We start from the raw sequence: 13,516 nt of genomic DNA, 5'->3' as shown, positions 1-13,516 counted from the left end.
AATTTAGAAACACGCTGAAGGACTACTCAATCCGCCACACAGGGTGCAAGTTATTGCTCTGCAAGGCCATTTGGACACCTATGCTCCGTCAGCCTGTAGTTGCCTCTAACAGCAGCGGGGTTGTGTCAGGTCTATGGCACTAGGTGACAGAGGAACATGGCTGGGCCAGTGTTCCCAGGATTAGGATTCCCAGCACATCATCAGGAGCACTGCAGGAGATAACCCTGCCTCCTCAGATGATGCTCGGAAGGCTTAAAGGCTCCTCACAGTAGCTGTTCTGCTCTCAAAATGCCAGAAGTTGTTACCCGTTTACTGCTGGGTGCCAATTTTAAATCTCTGCACAGCAAATCACCTTGTCCCCACTCTGCTGTTATTTTCCTCACGGCTGTGATTTCTGAAGAGTACAATAAGAAATTAGTTCCTGCACGGGTTCTTGCCTAACTATGAAATACTTGCCTATAACAATAAAACCTAGAATTACAATAGCCAGGAAAGACATTTTGAGAGCTATTACCCATCACATCTCAGAGCCACCAGATGGGAATAAAATAAGAAATTCCTCCTCTGGAAAGCTCTCCAAGTTTTATAATCTTTCTTCCTGGTATTTTGCCTTCTGTCAGAGGAACAACACTTGACACAGAGGACCAGGACATCTACTCTAGGTAGCAATTCCTGCATGCCTTCTAAATAAATATTTACCACTTTGGGAGAAAATGGAGTTAACGCCTACGTTATTATTTTACTGACAAACAGCACGGCCTTGTGCTGAGAACCACCACTGCCCAGGCATCTCAACTTGAAGGCTGACCCAAAGCACTCGGGCCAGATTCTCAGCTGGGATTCGCGACAGGCAGGTAGTCTGAGCTAGTAGTGCTACAAATAGGAACTGACCCCTTTTTTCTGCTATAAATACTGCCTCAGCCCATAGGTAAAACTTCCTTGGGGTGAGGAGACACAGAAGCATGGATCATACCAGCTGCTGCACCCAGCTGAGACAACTGAGTTTTTATTGCAAAACTCCTCGGGGAGGTGGCATTTAACCCACCTGCTCTTGACAAGGTATCCTGGATAAGTGGAGACTGCAGAGCTGGGATTTCAAGCTTGTCATTCCTATGTTGTTTTATCTGAATCTGTTGTTAGAAAGATGCAGTCATTTTGCTTCTAAGTAAAACACACTTGCTCTTCTGGCTGAGATCCTGGTCCCACCAGCACTGTCACAGCTAGAAACCTGACTGACCTGAGCAGCTTCCCTGGCTGCAGCGTGTCGTGTGGCTCCTGCCTGTAGGAAGATTTAAAGCGATTAATAAACATATATACTTTTTGACATACGGGCACATTGATTTCGGAAACTATCTCCTCCAAAAACACAATATCACTCCCAGCTACCAGACTTTGGCCTTTCAACGCCTCACCTTTCTGTCACTAGGCTGATGGGACTGGAAGCTTTATGTCCCTAAATCTTACGAAATTTTTTTTGTGATGCTTAGAGGACCATCTGCAACAAAACAAAACAAAAAAATAGTGACAAGGAAGGACCCTTACACTTTATCCAGATGTCCTTGGAAAACAAGCTGAGATTCCTAGTGGTCATATATACTTTCTCCCCTCCCTGAACTAATGCAAGACGGCTTCTCATCTGCAAAGGCTGGCTGCAGAGATTTCAAAATGCCTAATTTCACACTGCATAGTGGAATGCTTAACTCTATATCCATTAGCAGTGGATGAATGCCTAAATTGCTTAGTGGTCAAGCAGAGAGGCTTTTCTATTGGGAGTCCATGAGTTAAACCTTTGACTTTGAAATGAAAGCAGTTTAACTTCATTTGAGTGCTTAGAGTGAACTTTCTGAAAGTTTGGCTATCTGCCCAGGGCAGCAGCAAAAAAATCTCACTAAGGGGATCAAAAGAATAAGAGCTCGTTGTTGACTTCAGTCTTCCATAAAGCACACTGCGTTGTACAGTTCTCTCTAACCCAAACCCTTCCCCTTAGTAAGTCTTGAGCTTACAAAATGCATGCAACGATGAGAACACAGGTTTGCTTTCATCAATGTTTTGTCATCCTTAAAGGGAGCCTCAGGTACTAATGGGACACCTGGTGATGGAGTCTTATTTACCATGCTCTGCAGAAACAGTCCCAAAGGTTGGTTCAAGGCTACGTTTACCTGGTTTCATGTTAACAGCCTGCAGAGTTCTCAGCTCGGGGTAAGACTGCTGCTGCTCCTAAAAGGGAAGCTGCCAGGGTGCCCCTTGGTGGTAGGGTGCACGCACAGACACGCTCCCCTACGCCACGGGCACATCTGTACATCTCCCCATAGCAACTTACCTTTGCTGTCCGTACAGGAACATCACATCACTGGCCAACTTGTGTCTAGAAAAATACGGATGTAAGAGACCTGGTCTAAGGGTTGCCCCAGGCTTCAAGTTATTGTTAGGAACATCCAGCCTGGGTACAATAATTCATTTGCAAGTGATGCTTTTCACCATGTAACGTCTCTTCTCAGCTTCTTGAATGTAATTGTATTATCTTGGTGACTGACGGCCTGCATGGATGGATGAAATTGGAGGTTAATCTGCATCAGCCATCTCTCTTGATTCCTCCTTCATTTCCATTTCTTTTTAAAATGGAAGTTCCATTAAAACAGCAACACTTTTCTATTAAATAAGTAACAAGACAAGAATGACTGCCTCTATCTCATCAGCAGTAAATCATTTTAAAATCACTCAAGAGGCAAGACTCAAATCATATATTTAATAAGAACCACTTTGATATCACTTTTTAAAGCAATTAACATATTATTAGAGATAAGCGCAAGATGCAACATTTAGATCCAGATTCCTAAGACAGATTTCTAAGGTTTAGGAGGGTATGGCTCTCAAGTCTTGGCCTCAGCAATCACCTCTGCATGCCACACTCTAATATAAGAACAGAACCTCAGTTACATGGACACAGCAGATAAAATTCTGGCTTTTAGTCCTGATTTTATTCTCTTCAGTCATTTTAAAGCCTTCTATGTGCGCTAGTGAGAACAGGCAAGCCACCTCACAGGAGTTTCTGCACCACCTGAGGGTCCTGGAGCAAACTGTTCATTTCCATCATCCCCTTCCAGTTGGGTGCTCAGACGTTTGCTTTCCTTATGAGTTGTGCAGTAAACGCATCTCTGAACCTTACGAATTTTTTAAAGACTTAAAGAGCCCATCACCAATGGGATTCCCATCACCAGCCCGTCTTGTGTCTCCCCTGTCACCTGCAAGCAAACTCACAAATGCAAGTACAAAGTCACCTCCGACAGGCAACATCGATCCCATGGAGCAAGTGAAGATGCTCCCTGGCAGGCCAGTCTGCCCTGCTTCTGCCAGAGGCTACGGTCGCCATAGCAGAGCCATGTGGCCCTTCCCAAGTGACTTCGGCATACAATGCAGCGTGTTAAATAGAGCAAATCCCTCTTTCCTGGTGGCTGAAGCACATACCATGAATTACGGTAGTGGAGGTGCAGCCGCACATTCATCTCTGCTGACTGTGACGGGGACAGAAACCTCCGGCAGACGAACCAGATGGAGGGCTGGGGGCGGTAACACCTTACACCATCACAATCAAATCTGACAAAACCCATCTGCTGGTGCCCTGAGCACTGGCAGGACGAGTGCTCAACTTGGAATCCTGTATTACATCCTAGGCAACACCCAAAGGCTTCTTGGTTGTTTATCCCAAAATGTTCAGGCTTTTCTCAGCACCAAACAATACGTGACTTCACTGATGACTGACAACAAATTCATTGCTCAATTACAGGGCATTTTACTATTTGGATCATTAACGGTGAAGCCTCAAATCCCCCAGACCTTCCTGGAGTCCACTTCATCAGCAGATCGCTTTTCTTAAAAGGCAGCAACATATGCAAGGGGAAATACATCATGCATCTAAAGACATTGTGATCATGTTGTTTTTTTAAGTGCTAAAATTTATTACACAAGAGATGATGCAACAGCGAATAAGAGAGCAAAATTCTACATTGACTCCCTACTTTGCAATCCAGGACAACTAAGAAGTTTTACTTCATTAAGGAAGGCAAGGAAAAAAAAATCAGAGACCACCTCGATGGATGAGGAAGTCTTCTCAAGCATAAGTGAACAATCAGTTCTATGTGATGCTCATTGCTGTAGAAGGAACGATGAAATATATCTGCTTCTGTTCAATAAATTACTAAAACTTCAGTTATAAATCTTCTGCGTGGCATTGAAAATTAAACTCATTAAACATCAAGGTAGCTTTATCCTGATGCAAATGGAAGACAGGCATGAGTGCTCTGCAGCAAACAACTCTGTGCACATCCCGTCTTTGGGAAACATATTTACACATACATCTCATATATTAACATATTTTAGTGCACCCTAGCCAGAGGGCAACCAGAAAAAGTATTATTCCATGAGAAGGACAGGAGATGGGCTAGCTTCTCCTCTCCAAAGAATGAAGCCTGCTGTGGACTAGTTTAGCAACCACGTAAAACACCAACTTGCATGACCATGTTTCCCTTTCTCAGTCAGCCTGATATCAGGACCCCAAACCAACAGTCTCCAATGACAGCTGGGTAGACTCTTGCGGGCCAGAAAAAGCAGATGAGACTGTCACCACCGTGGTGATGTATTACAAGCAACTGCAAGGTCAAGAATTCCTGCCAAACTATTTATTAGTCTCTTCATCTCCCTCTCCCTTCCCTTATTTCACCGTCACTCAGGAAGTACGGACCGCAGAAACAAGCCCTGTTTGGAGTGGGCCTTGACCACAGTCATACGCTGACCAGGCAGGATAGGTGTGCTCAAGCCTCAGGAAGAGAGTTACATCACTACAAAGGCAAGGAGACTATTGTTATTATTGTCTTCATTCAGAGCAAGGATTCTTTGAAAACAAATCCTATAGCCTCCATGGGAGGGAAGCCTGAGCAGGACTTTCGTGTTACCTCTCCTCAGCATGTTCCATGCACTAGCAAATCCATCCTCACTTTTAGAAGAAAAGAGCAACAAAAGCATAAAGGTGGGTCACCAAAGGGCCATTCCTAGGCCAGCTGCTCAGCTGTGAGAGCAAGGCGGACCTGCAGCCCACCATGTTCCCAGATGGGCAACATCTTGCTGTCCAACTGCTGGGTCACCAACGGGGCAGGAAGCATCGTGCTCGCCCTCCTCACCAGCAGTGTGGCCGAGCAGTCCCAAAATGGGCAGTCAACCACAGCCCGAGCCCACAGCAGCCTGTGGGAAAACATCCAAGGCCTTTTCCAAGGGGAACCTCTTCAGGATGCTTCATGCAGGAGCAGGACCCACACTGTGTGGGACTAGCTTGGCCAACAGCAGCACATGTGTGTTGGGAAGGGGGCAATACGAGAGCAGTATTTTTATTCCGCACGATTTTGTGTAATGACGTCCGTGACTGAGGGTGGGAAAGACCCATGGGAGCTACAGAGGGGTCTCTGGGAGCTTTGCTTTAAAGCAGGCCTCTCCAAGAGTCGAGAAAGGGGCTGGTGGAAGCAGGGGCAAGACAGGGAAAAGAGAGAGGACCTAGCAGAACACCAAGTCATTTGAAGGCAGCTCATGTGGGGCTTGGTGACCCTTTCCTTGCACAAGCACACAAATGTTCTCACTTGCCAGGCAGGTATATCCAAGGTCTGTTACTGTGACCACGGTATAAACCTACCTGGCCCTTTATAAGAGCTCGAAGTCATCTGGGAACACAACTATTCCCTGTCAGTAAAATGATCACAAGACTGCATGAGCTTATTACAGTCATTCCAGCAGAAATAACTGATACCTTTCAGAGTGCTTGCTAGAAGAAAATAGCAGTTCTGACCCAATTTCACTCAGTCGGAATCAGCTGTGGGAGACTAATATACAATAAAAATAAAAAGACACAAATGCCCATTTCCCCCATGTCCTCTCCTAATAACATGAATAAAGCTCTGTTTTGATACTTCTTCCTTTCCAAAGGAGTCCAGACTCATCAGTCCAAGTCAGCTGTGTTTCAAGTGAAACTCTTCCAACTCTTCCTCCCTTTACTTGATAAAATTTTTAATTGTCCACCTTTGTCCTGTGCAGCTGCGAAGAATCAGATCAATGCCAGCGATTCCTCTGTTCTCCACTTCCAAGCAGCGTCCCGTCCCCTTGTTCAAGATGGCACCATTCTAAAATTAAAGACATGGATAAATATGTTGTCCGTGAAGCATGCCAGGACTAAACACCACCCAGGACAGAAACTATGTCCTTGCGCTTTGCTGGAAAGCACACAGCACTTACTTCAGCAGTAATGCAATTGAAATAACAAAATAATTTCTAAAATAACCAGTGGAAATTGAATGGAGGAACCTTCAATACTGATAACACAAGTCCCTAACGCTTCTTTAGTCTGTGTATTATTTACTGTATGCTTTGGGAAAAAGGTACTCTGTTTTTATGTATCTAACCTGAGGTTATCTGTAAGAAACAAATCTGAAAGTCAACAATAGTGCAGACTACATCTCGTTGTGGGTAACGGAAAGGGAAACTCATCCTGGAACCTCTCCTACAACACTGCCCCTGCCTCTGATTGCTCTTAACCTTTTCCTTTTGCCCTAAGAGCCCCCAGCACCCGGTGCTGCGTAGGACCATTTTGTCTTTGTCCCCCTCCCCAGCGACGAACAGGTCCCACACCTAACACAGCGTGACGCAGGTCACGGGCAGGTGGGTGGAGAAGCAGCCGATGGCAGACCCATAACAAACCTGTATGAAATTCCAGCGCTTATGGAGGCTGCTCTTGACCTTATCGCAATCAAGGAGCTGAGGGAAACGACTTTTCACGTTATCCACCAGACAGCGGGTATCGGGTAGAAGAGTCGTGGTCCCGAGGGCACCAAGATGAAGGAACCCCTCCTTGGTGTAGCGTGCAAGCTGCGGGGCAGGGAAGAAGAAGAAGAAGATCAGTAGCTTCTGAATGTCATTAAAAAGCCATACAGGAAATGACAGCTATGCAGAGCCCCAGGAAAAACCTGTAAGGATGGTACATGGAGAAAGTAGAACTGACAAGAGGAAAAAAAACTTCTAGCTTTCTTTCCTTGTTATTTTGTGGTTTTTTGCAGATGCAGATGAGGAGCTGGGGCACAGGGAAGGGATAAGAAAAACTCTGAGCTTTAACCCCATCATGGGGCCAATGCCTCCAGCCTCCTTTGAGCCTAAACGCTCTGTGGGTTGGGGTGACTGATGACTTCCCCCAGGTTTTAGGCTGGAGCCGGCTGGCGAGGTTGGGCATGCTGGCCCATTCTGCTGCCTCTCCTGCCCTCGGCAAGCCAGTCTTGCTTTGGCCTGCACGTGATGCAGCTGGTACATTTGGAGGAACCCTCTAGCAATTGCAATAGCAGCCAGGCAGGAACATCATCCAGAGGGGTCCGATGCATCACTGGCTCCGTTCCCCAGGGATGAAATCCCAAAACTCCCAGTGGTTTGACCCTGGAGGGAGGCTCAAGTGCAGGATCTCATCTAAATGCTCGGAACATCACTGGCATCCAACTGCTGTCAAACTCCTGTGTGCCGGAACGCTCTCGCGGAGCCGTCTCTGCTGCCAGGCGGAGGAAGGCACGGAGCAGCACAGAGCTCGGATGGCTCCCGAGGGCGCTCTGCCGGCAGCGCGCACAGCTGGCTCGGAGACAGAGCTGCCGCCTCTACGGCTGCTCCAGACAAAGGGCCCGGATATTTGCAGCGTTTAAGGAACTCCACCAAAATATTTCCCTAAACATATTTAAATTCAGGAGCGAAAAGAGATGAGTGACAGCGGCCTGCCTTTTATAGTTCAGGGGAAGATATACACAGCTGCTTATTTAAATTATGAATCAATCTATTATCTAGCAGACAAATGAGGAGTATTCAGCACATTAATTAACTGAGCATATCTGTGACCCAGATGTTTAAAAAGAGGCAGTAAATCACACTGGGAGTTCAGGTTATCGCTGTTAGAATAATTAAACACTGAAAATCAAGTTAAAACAATGTCAAAGGGTCTGACTTGAGTTAGTAACAGAAGATACAGTTACGATACTTGAATCTAATTTTGCCCTTCCTTCACTGTGTTGGTTGTAGGTGCACCTGATCCTCCGGCTGGCCCGCGTGCCTGTCCCTCTTCCTTGGGATGGGCGTCTAAAGCACAACATTCCCCGCTGCTGGCAGAGTTTCACTTTTCCCCAACGTGGTGCGTATCAAAGCAAAGCCTTAACCACTTTCCATCTTACAGAGGTCCATGTTTTGATGAGCCAAGCCTTGAGGAAGGCAGTCCTCGCAGGCTGATGGCATATTTTAAACCGTGCAACTCATCCGAATTAGTATTTGAGCACCAACAGAGAGGATGAGGCCATTTATCTTACTAAAAGAAAGAGGAAGAGAGAGGAAAAGACAAAAAAAACAAGACTTTTGCTTAAGGTACTAAGGTGAAGAAACCCATCTAGGGGTCCCAAATGGGCAGTGCCAGTTACTTTATCCTGTTTCTGGAATGTTTGTTACCATGCGCATAACTAGTGCGCTAAATACTTTCTTTTTTTTTATGTTTGGCAGTGTGTCTTTAGACAGTTGGCCTGATGCCCACAAGGCAACATGATTTCTGCTCTTACATGTTATCGCCTAATGTGCTGGGAAAAATAAGTAGAGCAAAAATCAAATCTTTCCTGAGGAAGGGAGCAGGGGGATGGGGAGGGGAGAGGGAGCTGCAGGGAGATGAAATGAGCTGAAAAACAAACATGGATATTATGAAAAATGCATTAAGTGTGTCTATTAGATGTGTCATCTACTAGGTGCAATAGCCAGATAAATAAAGCCCAGGACACGCTTCTGGATCTAGCGTACTGCATAACGCTTGATCTACTTCTCCGTCAACCAAAACAGAGCTTGCAGTGACAACTGTTCCAGGCTTCCAAGCCTTTTCCTTCTCAGCACTTCAGTACCAAGAGTGATTATTCCAAAAAAGCCCAGTTGACTTACAAGTACAAGCTCCTAAGTCTTATAAGCATTTTGGAAATACTGCCTTTGATATCTTAATCCTTTTCTCATTATTTTGTTTCATTCTGCAGAAAGCCCACCATGACAGCTGGCAGTTTTAATTACAAGGCAGAAGCAGGAGGTCAAGCTTTTAGATAAAAAAAGTCTGACAATAAAGCACTCATCCTGCTACCTTGGTCTTCCTTGAATGATACAAGGGAAGAAAACACAGAGCAGAGGTCCACGTTCAAGACAACCCTGCAGGCAGCTATGCAGAGCACTTTCCACCAGGATTTGCCAGGTAACATGGGGTTTTGAATTTGCCAGGTGAGACATGGGAAGCATCTCTGTCACATAACCAGGTCCTGGCTTGACCAACATGATAAAGAGCAGCTCTAGAAGCAGGGCAGAAGAAAGACACTACACTTGACAAGTGATTGCATGCCTTATGCCAGGCACAACCTCCTGTGCATAAAGGCACAAGAGAGGCACCCTCAGTAGTCCTGGGAGAGAGGCCTGAGACATCATCATGTTCAGGCTGATCCTGGGAGCAGACAACCAATAATCCCTTGGCGAGCTCACACTTCCTTGGAGGAAAAGGCAGCTTTCCTTAATACAGCTTATTTGCACCTGAAACCATACCAGCTATATCAAGTCCCCTCTGTTACTGCAACGGCTCATCTCATTGGGTTCACATAAGACCGCAGCCTTATTTACAAAGTGAATACGTCATAAAAATACTTTATAATAATAATAAATTACACATTCCATTGCTATTAAAACACTCTGAATGGTTGCAGCAATTCAGCATCTCAACAACTCATCATTTCCAACAGAGTTGCCCTGTTAAACCTGGCTGGCACAGCCCCAGACACTGATCAAGGGCAAAAGCGATCGATGAGATTTTATCCTTTGGCTACGTATGAAAGCTAAAAGAACAAGGACTAATAGTGAGAGGTTCCTGGCTGATCAATACTGACAGTGTTCATAGGGATACTCAGTATCAATGCAAAATATCCGAGGGATAACAGCGCTTCTTGGCTGAAGGGAGTACAAGAAGGGAATGCAATGAGCAGCTAGGTAACCAAGCGCGGCACTGAAAGTCTGGCCCCTTCTTAGGGAGACTTTTGGAGGGATAGTGGGTAAAAAGAAAGGGGGTGTTGTGTTTACAGGGAACAGCTTCTGGGAAGCACCGAGCTTTTGGTGGATCCTCAGGCTAAACAGGATTTCAACAGAAGTCCTTCCAAGTCTCTGAGTGCTCTGCTCCAAGTCTCACTGCTGTAAACGCGTAAGCTCTGCACTGCTCCCCAGGAACATAACCAAAACGCCCCGCACCAGCTAGAAACCAGTCTTTCCTTTGCCCTGGTTCTCCTCCTCCGAAGAGCTCTGGTGTGAGCCACCCAGGTGAGCTCTTCCCGTGGCTTCTGAGAAAGCTCCTCAACCAGATGTCTTCCTGCTGCACCTCATCAGTTTTCTCCGCTCAAACATTTTGTAAGAGGAACGGGAGAGAGCGACCTGGATTCTCTCATTGCCGAGCACGCCAGGCACCCTGAAAATGCCCGCATACGCCAGCAAGTATCTGAGCAAGGTTACTGTCTTGGAGATTCAATAGCTATTTTCTAGTCACCAACAATTTCCTCATACTGTCATCACAGTGCTTGAAGATAATAAAAGTTTGCCATTTTTGAAGGAAATGATTACGCTGACAGAGGAGGAAATTTTACTTAAGTGTACTCCAGTCACAGGAAGTTAATGACAGACCATGTAGTACAATCAGTTATAACTAGGGGTATTTCATGTAATAAAAGCATGTTTTCTCAGCTTTGTGAAAAGGCCAGCCACTGAAATCTTAAAATCTTTCCTTTACAGTGATCTGTTCTGCATCTCGTTACCCGTTAAACAAGTTTCTTAGCATCCCGAAAAGAGACCAAGGAAGGAAGGAACTGAATGAACGGTGGAGGATATGAATAATTCAGCAGAAAATAAACCAAACACCGAGGTACCTCCCTGAGGAAATGCCTGAAGGAATTATCAGACCTAACGCACGACGAGGCAGAAGTCGGCGCGAGCAAGGGGAAGGACCAGAGAAACTTTCCAAAAACAGCCCCAGTGACCGGCGCGTGCAAAATGGGGCAGCTGGTTCCTTGTTCCCGCTAAAAGGAGTCTAAACGCGTGTCCAGGTGCAGCCCTGCGAGTGGGCTGGGGCCGGCGGCCCGGGGGCTCCCCGCGGCTGGGGCATCCCACCGGCGCGCACGATACGTCTCCTTTGCTTATTGTTTCTGGCTGGCTGCTTCCCTGCGACGGGAGAGAGTTAATTAGACTGCTTAGGACCCGGGAAATAAAAAGCCTTGATGACCTTCAGGGGCTCTATTGGAAAATAATTTAGAGTTGTTTAGCTTCTGCGGTGAGCAGATCATCAATTAGTAACTATAAGTAAAGAGTACAGCATTTTCTCTTTAACACAATTTAATCCGAGGTGCTATTTTGTCACCCTTGACGCTGCAGGGTCCTGGATGATCTCAGTATTGATGGCTTTGTCCCCAATTTCTGGTGCTCAAATGGGCAAAACATATTTTATCCTATAATTAAATGAAATGCTCTGCTGGGTGAACATTATCTTAAGTTTTATAGTATTATGGCGCTTTCTATCATGTTAATATATCACCATAGTTCTGTCACTCCAGTGAGGTATTACTATATTATTAGTGTAATACATCATTACGGAAGGTATTTTCATGATGTATCACGTAAAAGATGAAGCCATCAGAAAAGAAAAAAAAAAAAAAAGAACCCAGGAGCAGATACAATTTAATTACAGCCTGAAAGGATACTTCATCATGAAATCTGATAACGATTTAACCTGGAAGTGAATGGAAAGCTAAAGGGAAAATAAACAGACAAGAAAAACAAACAAAAATTCCCCCAGTGACGGATGCTACAGCAAAGTTACAATGAACAAAAGCAAAGATGTAATCCGCATTCAGCATTAGGCATGGGATTCGTCTCGCCTAGCTCCATCCATCTAAATGCTACATGCTTAGCTTAAACCACTTATCAGTCATCAGTGGAGAGAGACCAGAACCTCGAGATATGACACATGCCACCTTGCCTTGAGCGGGACAGATCTCTCTCTGGAGACGTTCATTGGCTGTGGAAGAAGTTTAAGAAACTAGCTTAAGGTAGGCAGCTGCTGGCTGGTTGGGTGATACAGTTTAAGAGGAAATCCACCCAATCTGTCTGAAATTCTGGCTCCCAAGTCATACTAGAACAAGCAACCTCAAAGGCACCAGGTCATCCTGGCAGCAACTGGCTGCACAGTTTACAAATACAAATGTTGCTTTTTTGTTAAATGTCTGCAGTCAGGATTTGACAGGTCGCCGAAACACCTAGACTCAGGCTGAGCTCATTATTTCTGATTTTTGGAACCTGTTCCACCTCCATGGTGCTCTCAATTTGTATCAGAGGAGATTGCTTACCCTCCTCTGCCCTGGTGCACTGCTCTACAGAGGAGCGGATGACACGCAACACCAGAGATGCAACGGCAGTAACGGACAGTAGCGCAGCATGGGGATCTACGGCTTAGAAACAGCAAGAATTTGTCACAACCCCCCAGTGCGACACGATGGGGCAGGCAACAGGAACCACTGCACGCCGCCGGCCTTGCGTTGCTAAAATGCCATCAGAAAACTCACAGCCTACCTTCATTCACCGCTGCTGAGGAACCTGTTCTGTAATTGCGAAATGGATTTAAATGTGCATGCGGATGAGCCATAACATCAAAAAGAGAAGCGGAGATTTTAGACCACTACATTAACATCGAACAGAGGCACCACCCCCCGTGCTTTTAGGTGCTGAAAGACCAAATAGGAATCGCCACTGCTTGCATTTTGTATATATATAGCAAGAGAACTAATTAAACAAAATGTTTGCATCACTTTAATTATATTTCCAATAATAAGTTAGAACACTCAGTTCATTAATTAAACAGTAGTACTGAAAGTTCAATTTCTTCTGTGCAGCACCCGTATTTTTGCAAAAGGCTAATTTCAAAGCTTCTGCGTTCACTGATAACTACTTAAAAAAAGATTTTTCAAGGAGTTAAACTAATTGCATGCACTGCAAAACAAAAGAACTGCCAAGAACTGGCTCTCAGCTGGAGAGGAAAGGGACAACGTTCATATGGAAGAACAGGAAGAAATATCTGAGTCGAGCCTGTGCGACAGACAAGATGAAGGGAACCAGCGGCAATAAAACATTTTACTTTAGAACATCACATAGGAAAAGAAAACATCATTAAGTTTAGTCACAAAAACAGCTGAAGGAAAAAAAAAACCCTGCTTTTAGCCATTCATCTTAAAGCCCGGGGTTAGCAGACATTGCCAGACTAATTCAGTTTCTCACACTATAATGTACGTTTCCATCCAGGTTTACGTTTCCATCCAGAAAGTGCAATAGGCAGTTGGTGCCATTTAAGAACAAACTGTGTACATTTAAGCTAAGCACCACCTAACAGCTAGGTGATGTTTAGCAGTGAGTGGATCAG

The 13,516-nt window shown here is 45.3% G+C and overlaps 1 protein-coding gene across 1 annotated transcript in view; it reads right to left on the bottom strand.

Moving 5' to 3' along the window:
• Nucleotides 1-2,732: 2,732 nt before the first annotated feature.
• The window catches only part of GALNT17 (polypeptide N-acetylgalactosaminyltransferase 17), a 210,516-nt gene continuing 199,732 nt past the window's right edge, over nucleotides 2,733-13,516 (bottom strand). Inside the window, exons 10-11 of the mRNA XM_026107255.2 lie at nucleotides 6,736-6,903; nucleotides 2,733-6,161 (exon numbers count right to left, since the gene is read on the bottom strand). Of these exons, the coding sequence (XP_025963040.1) occupies nucleotides 6,033-6,161; nucleotides 6,736-6,903 (297 nt within the window). The 3' untranslated portion in view covers nucleotides 2,733-6,032. The remainder of the gene's footprint in view (nucleotides 6,162-6,735; nucleotides 6,904-13,516) is intronic.

This window comes from Dromaius novaehollandiae, chromosome 19, assembly GCF_036370855.1.
Source record: "Dromaius novaehollandiae isolate bDroNov1 chromosome 19, bDroNov1.hap1, whole genome shotgun sequence".
In the NCBI taxonomy this organism is placed as follows: Eukaryota; Metazoa; Chordata; class Aves; order Casuariiformes; family Dromaiidae; genus Dromaius; species Dromaius novaehollandiae.
Note: the sequence above shows the minus strand (reverse complement) of the source record. Positions and strands in the feature narration are given on the sequence as shown.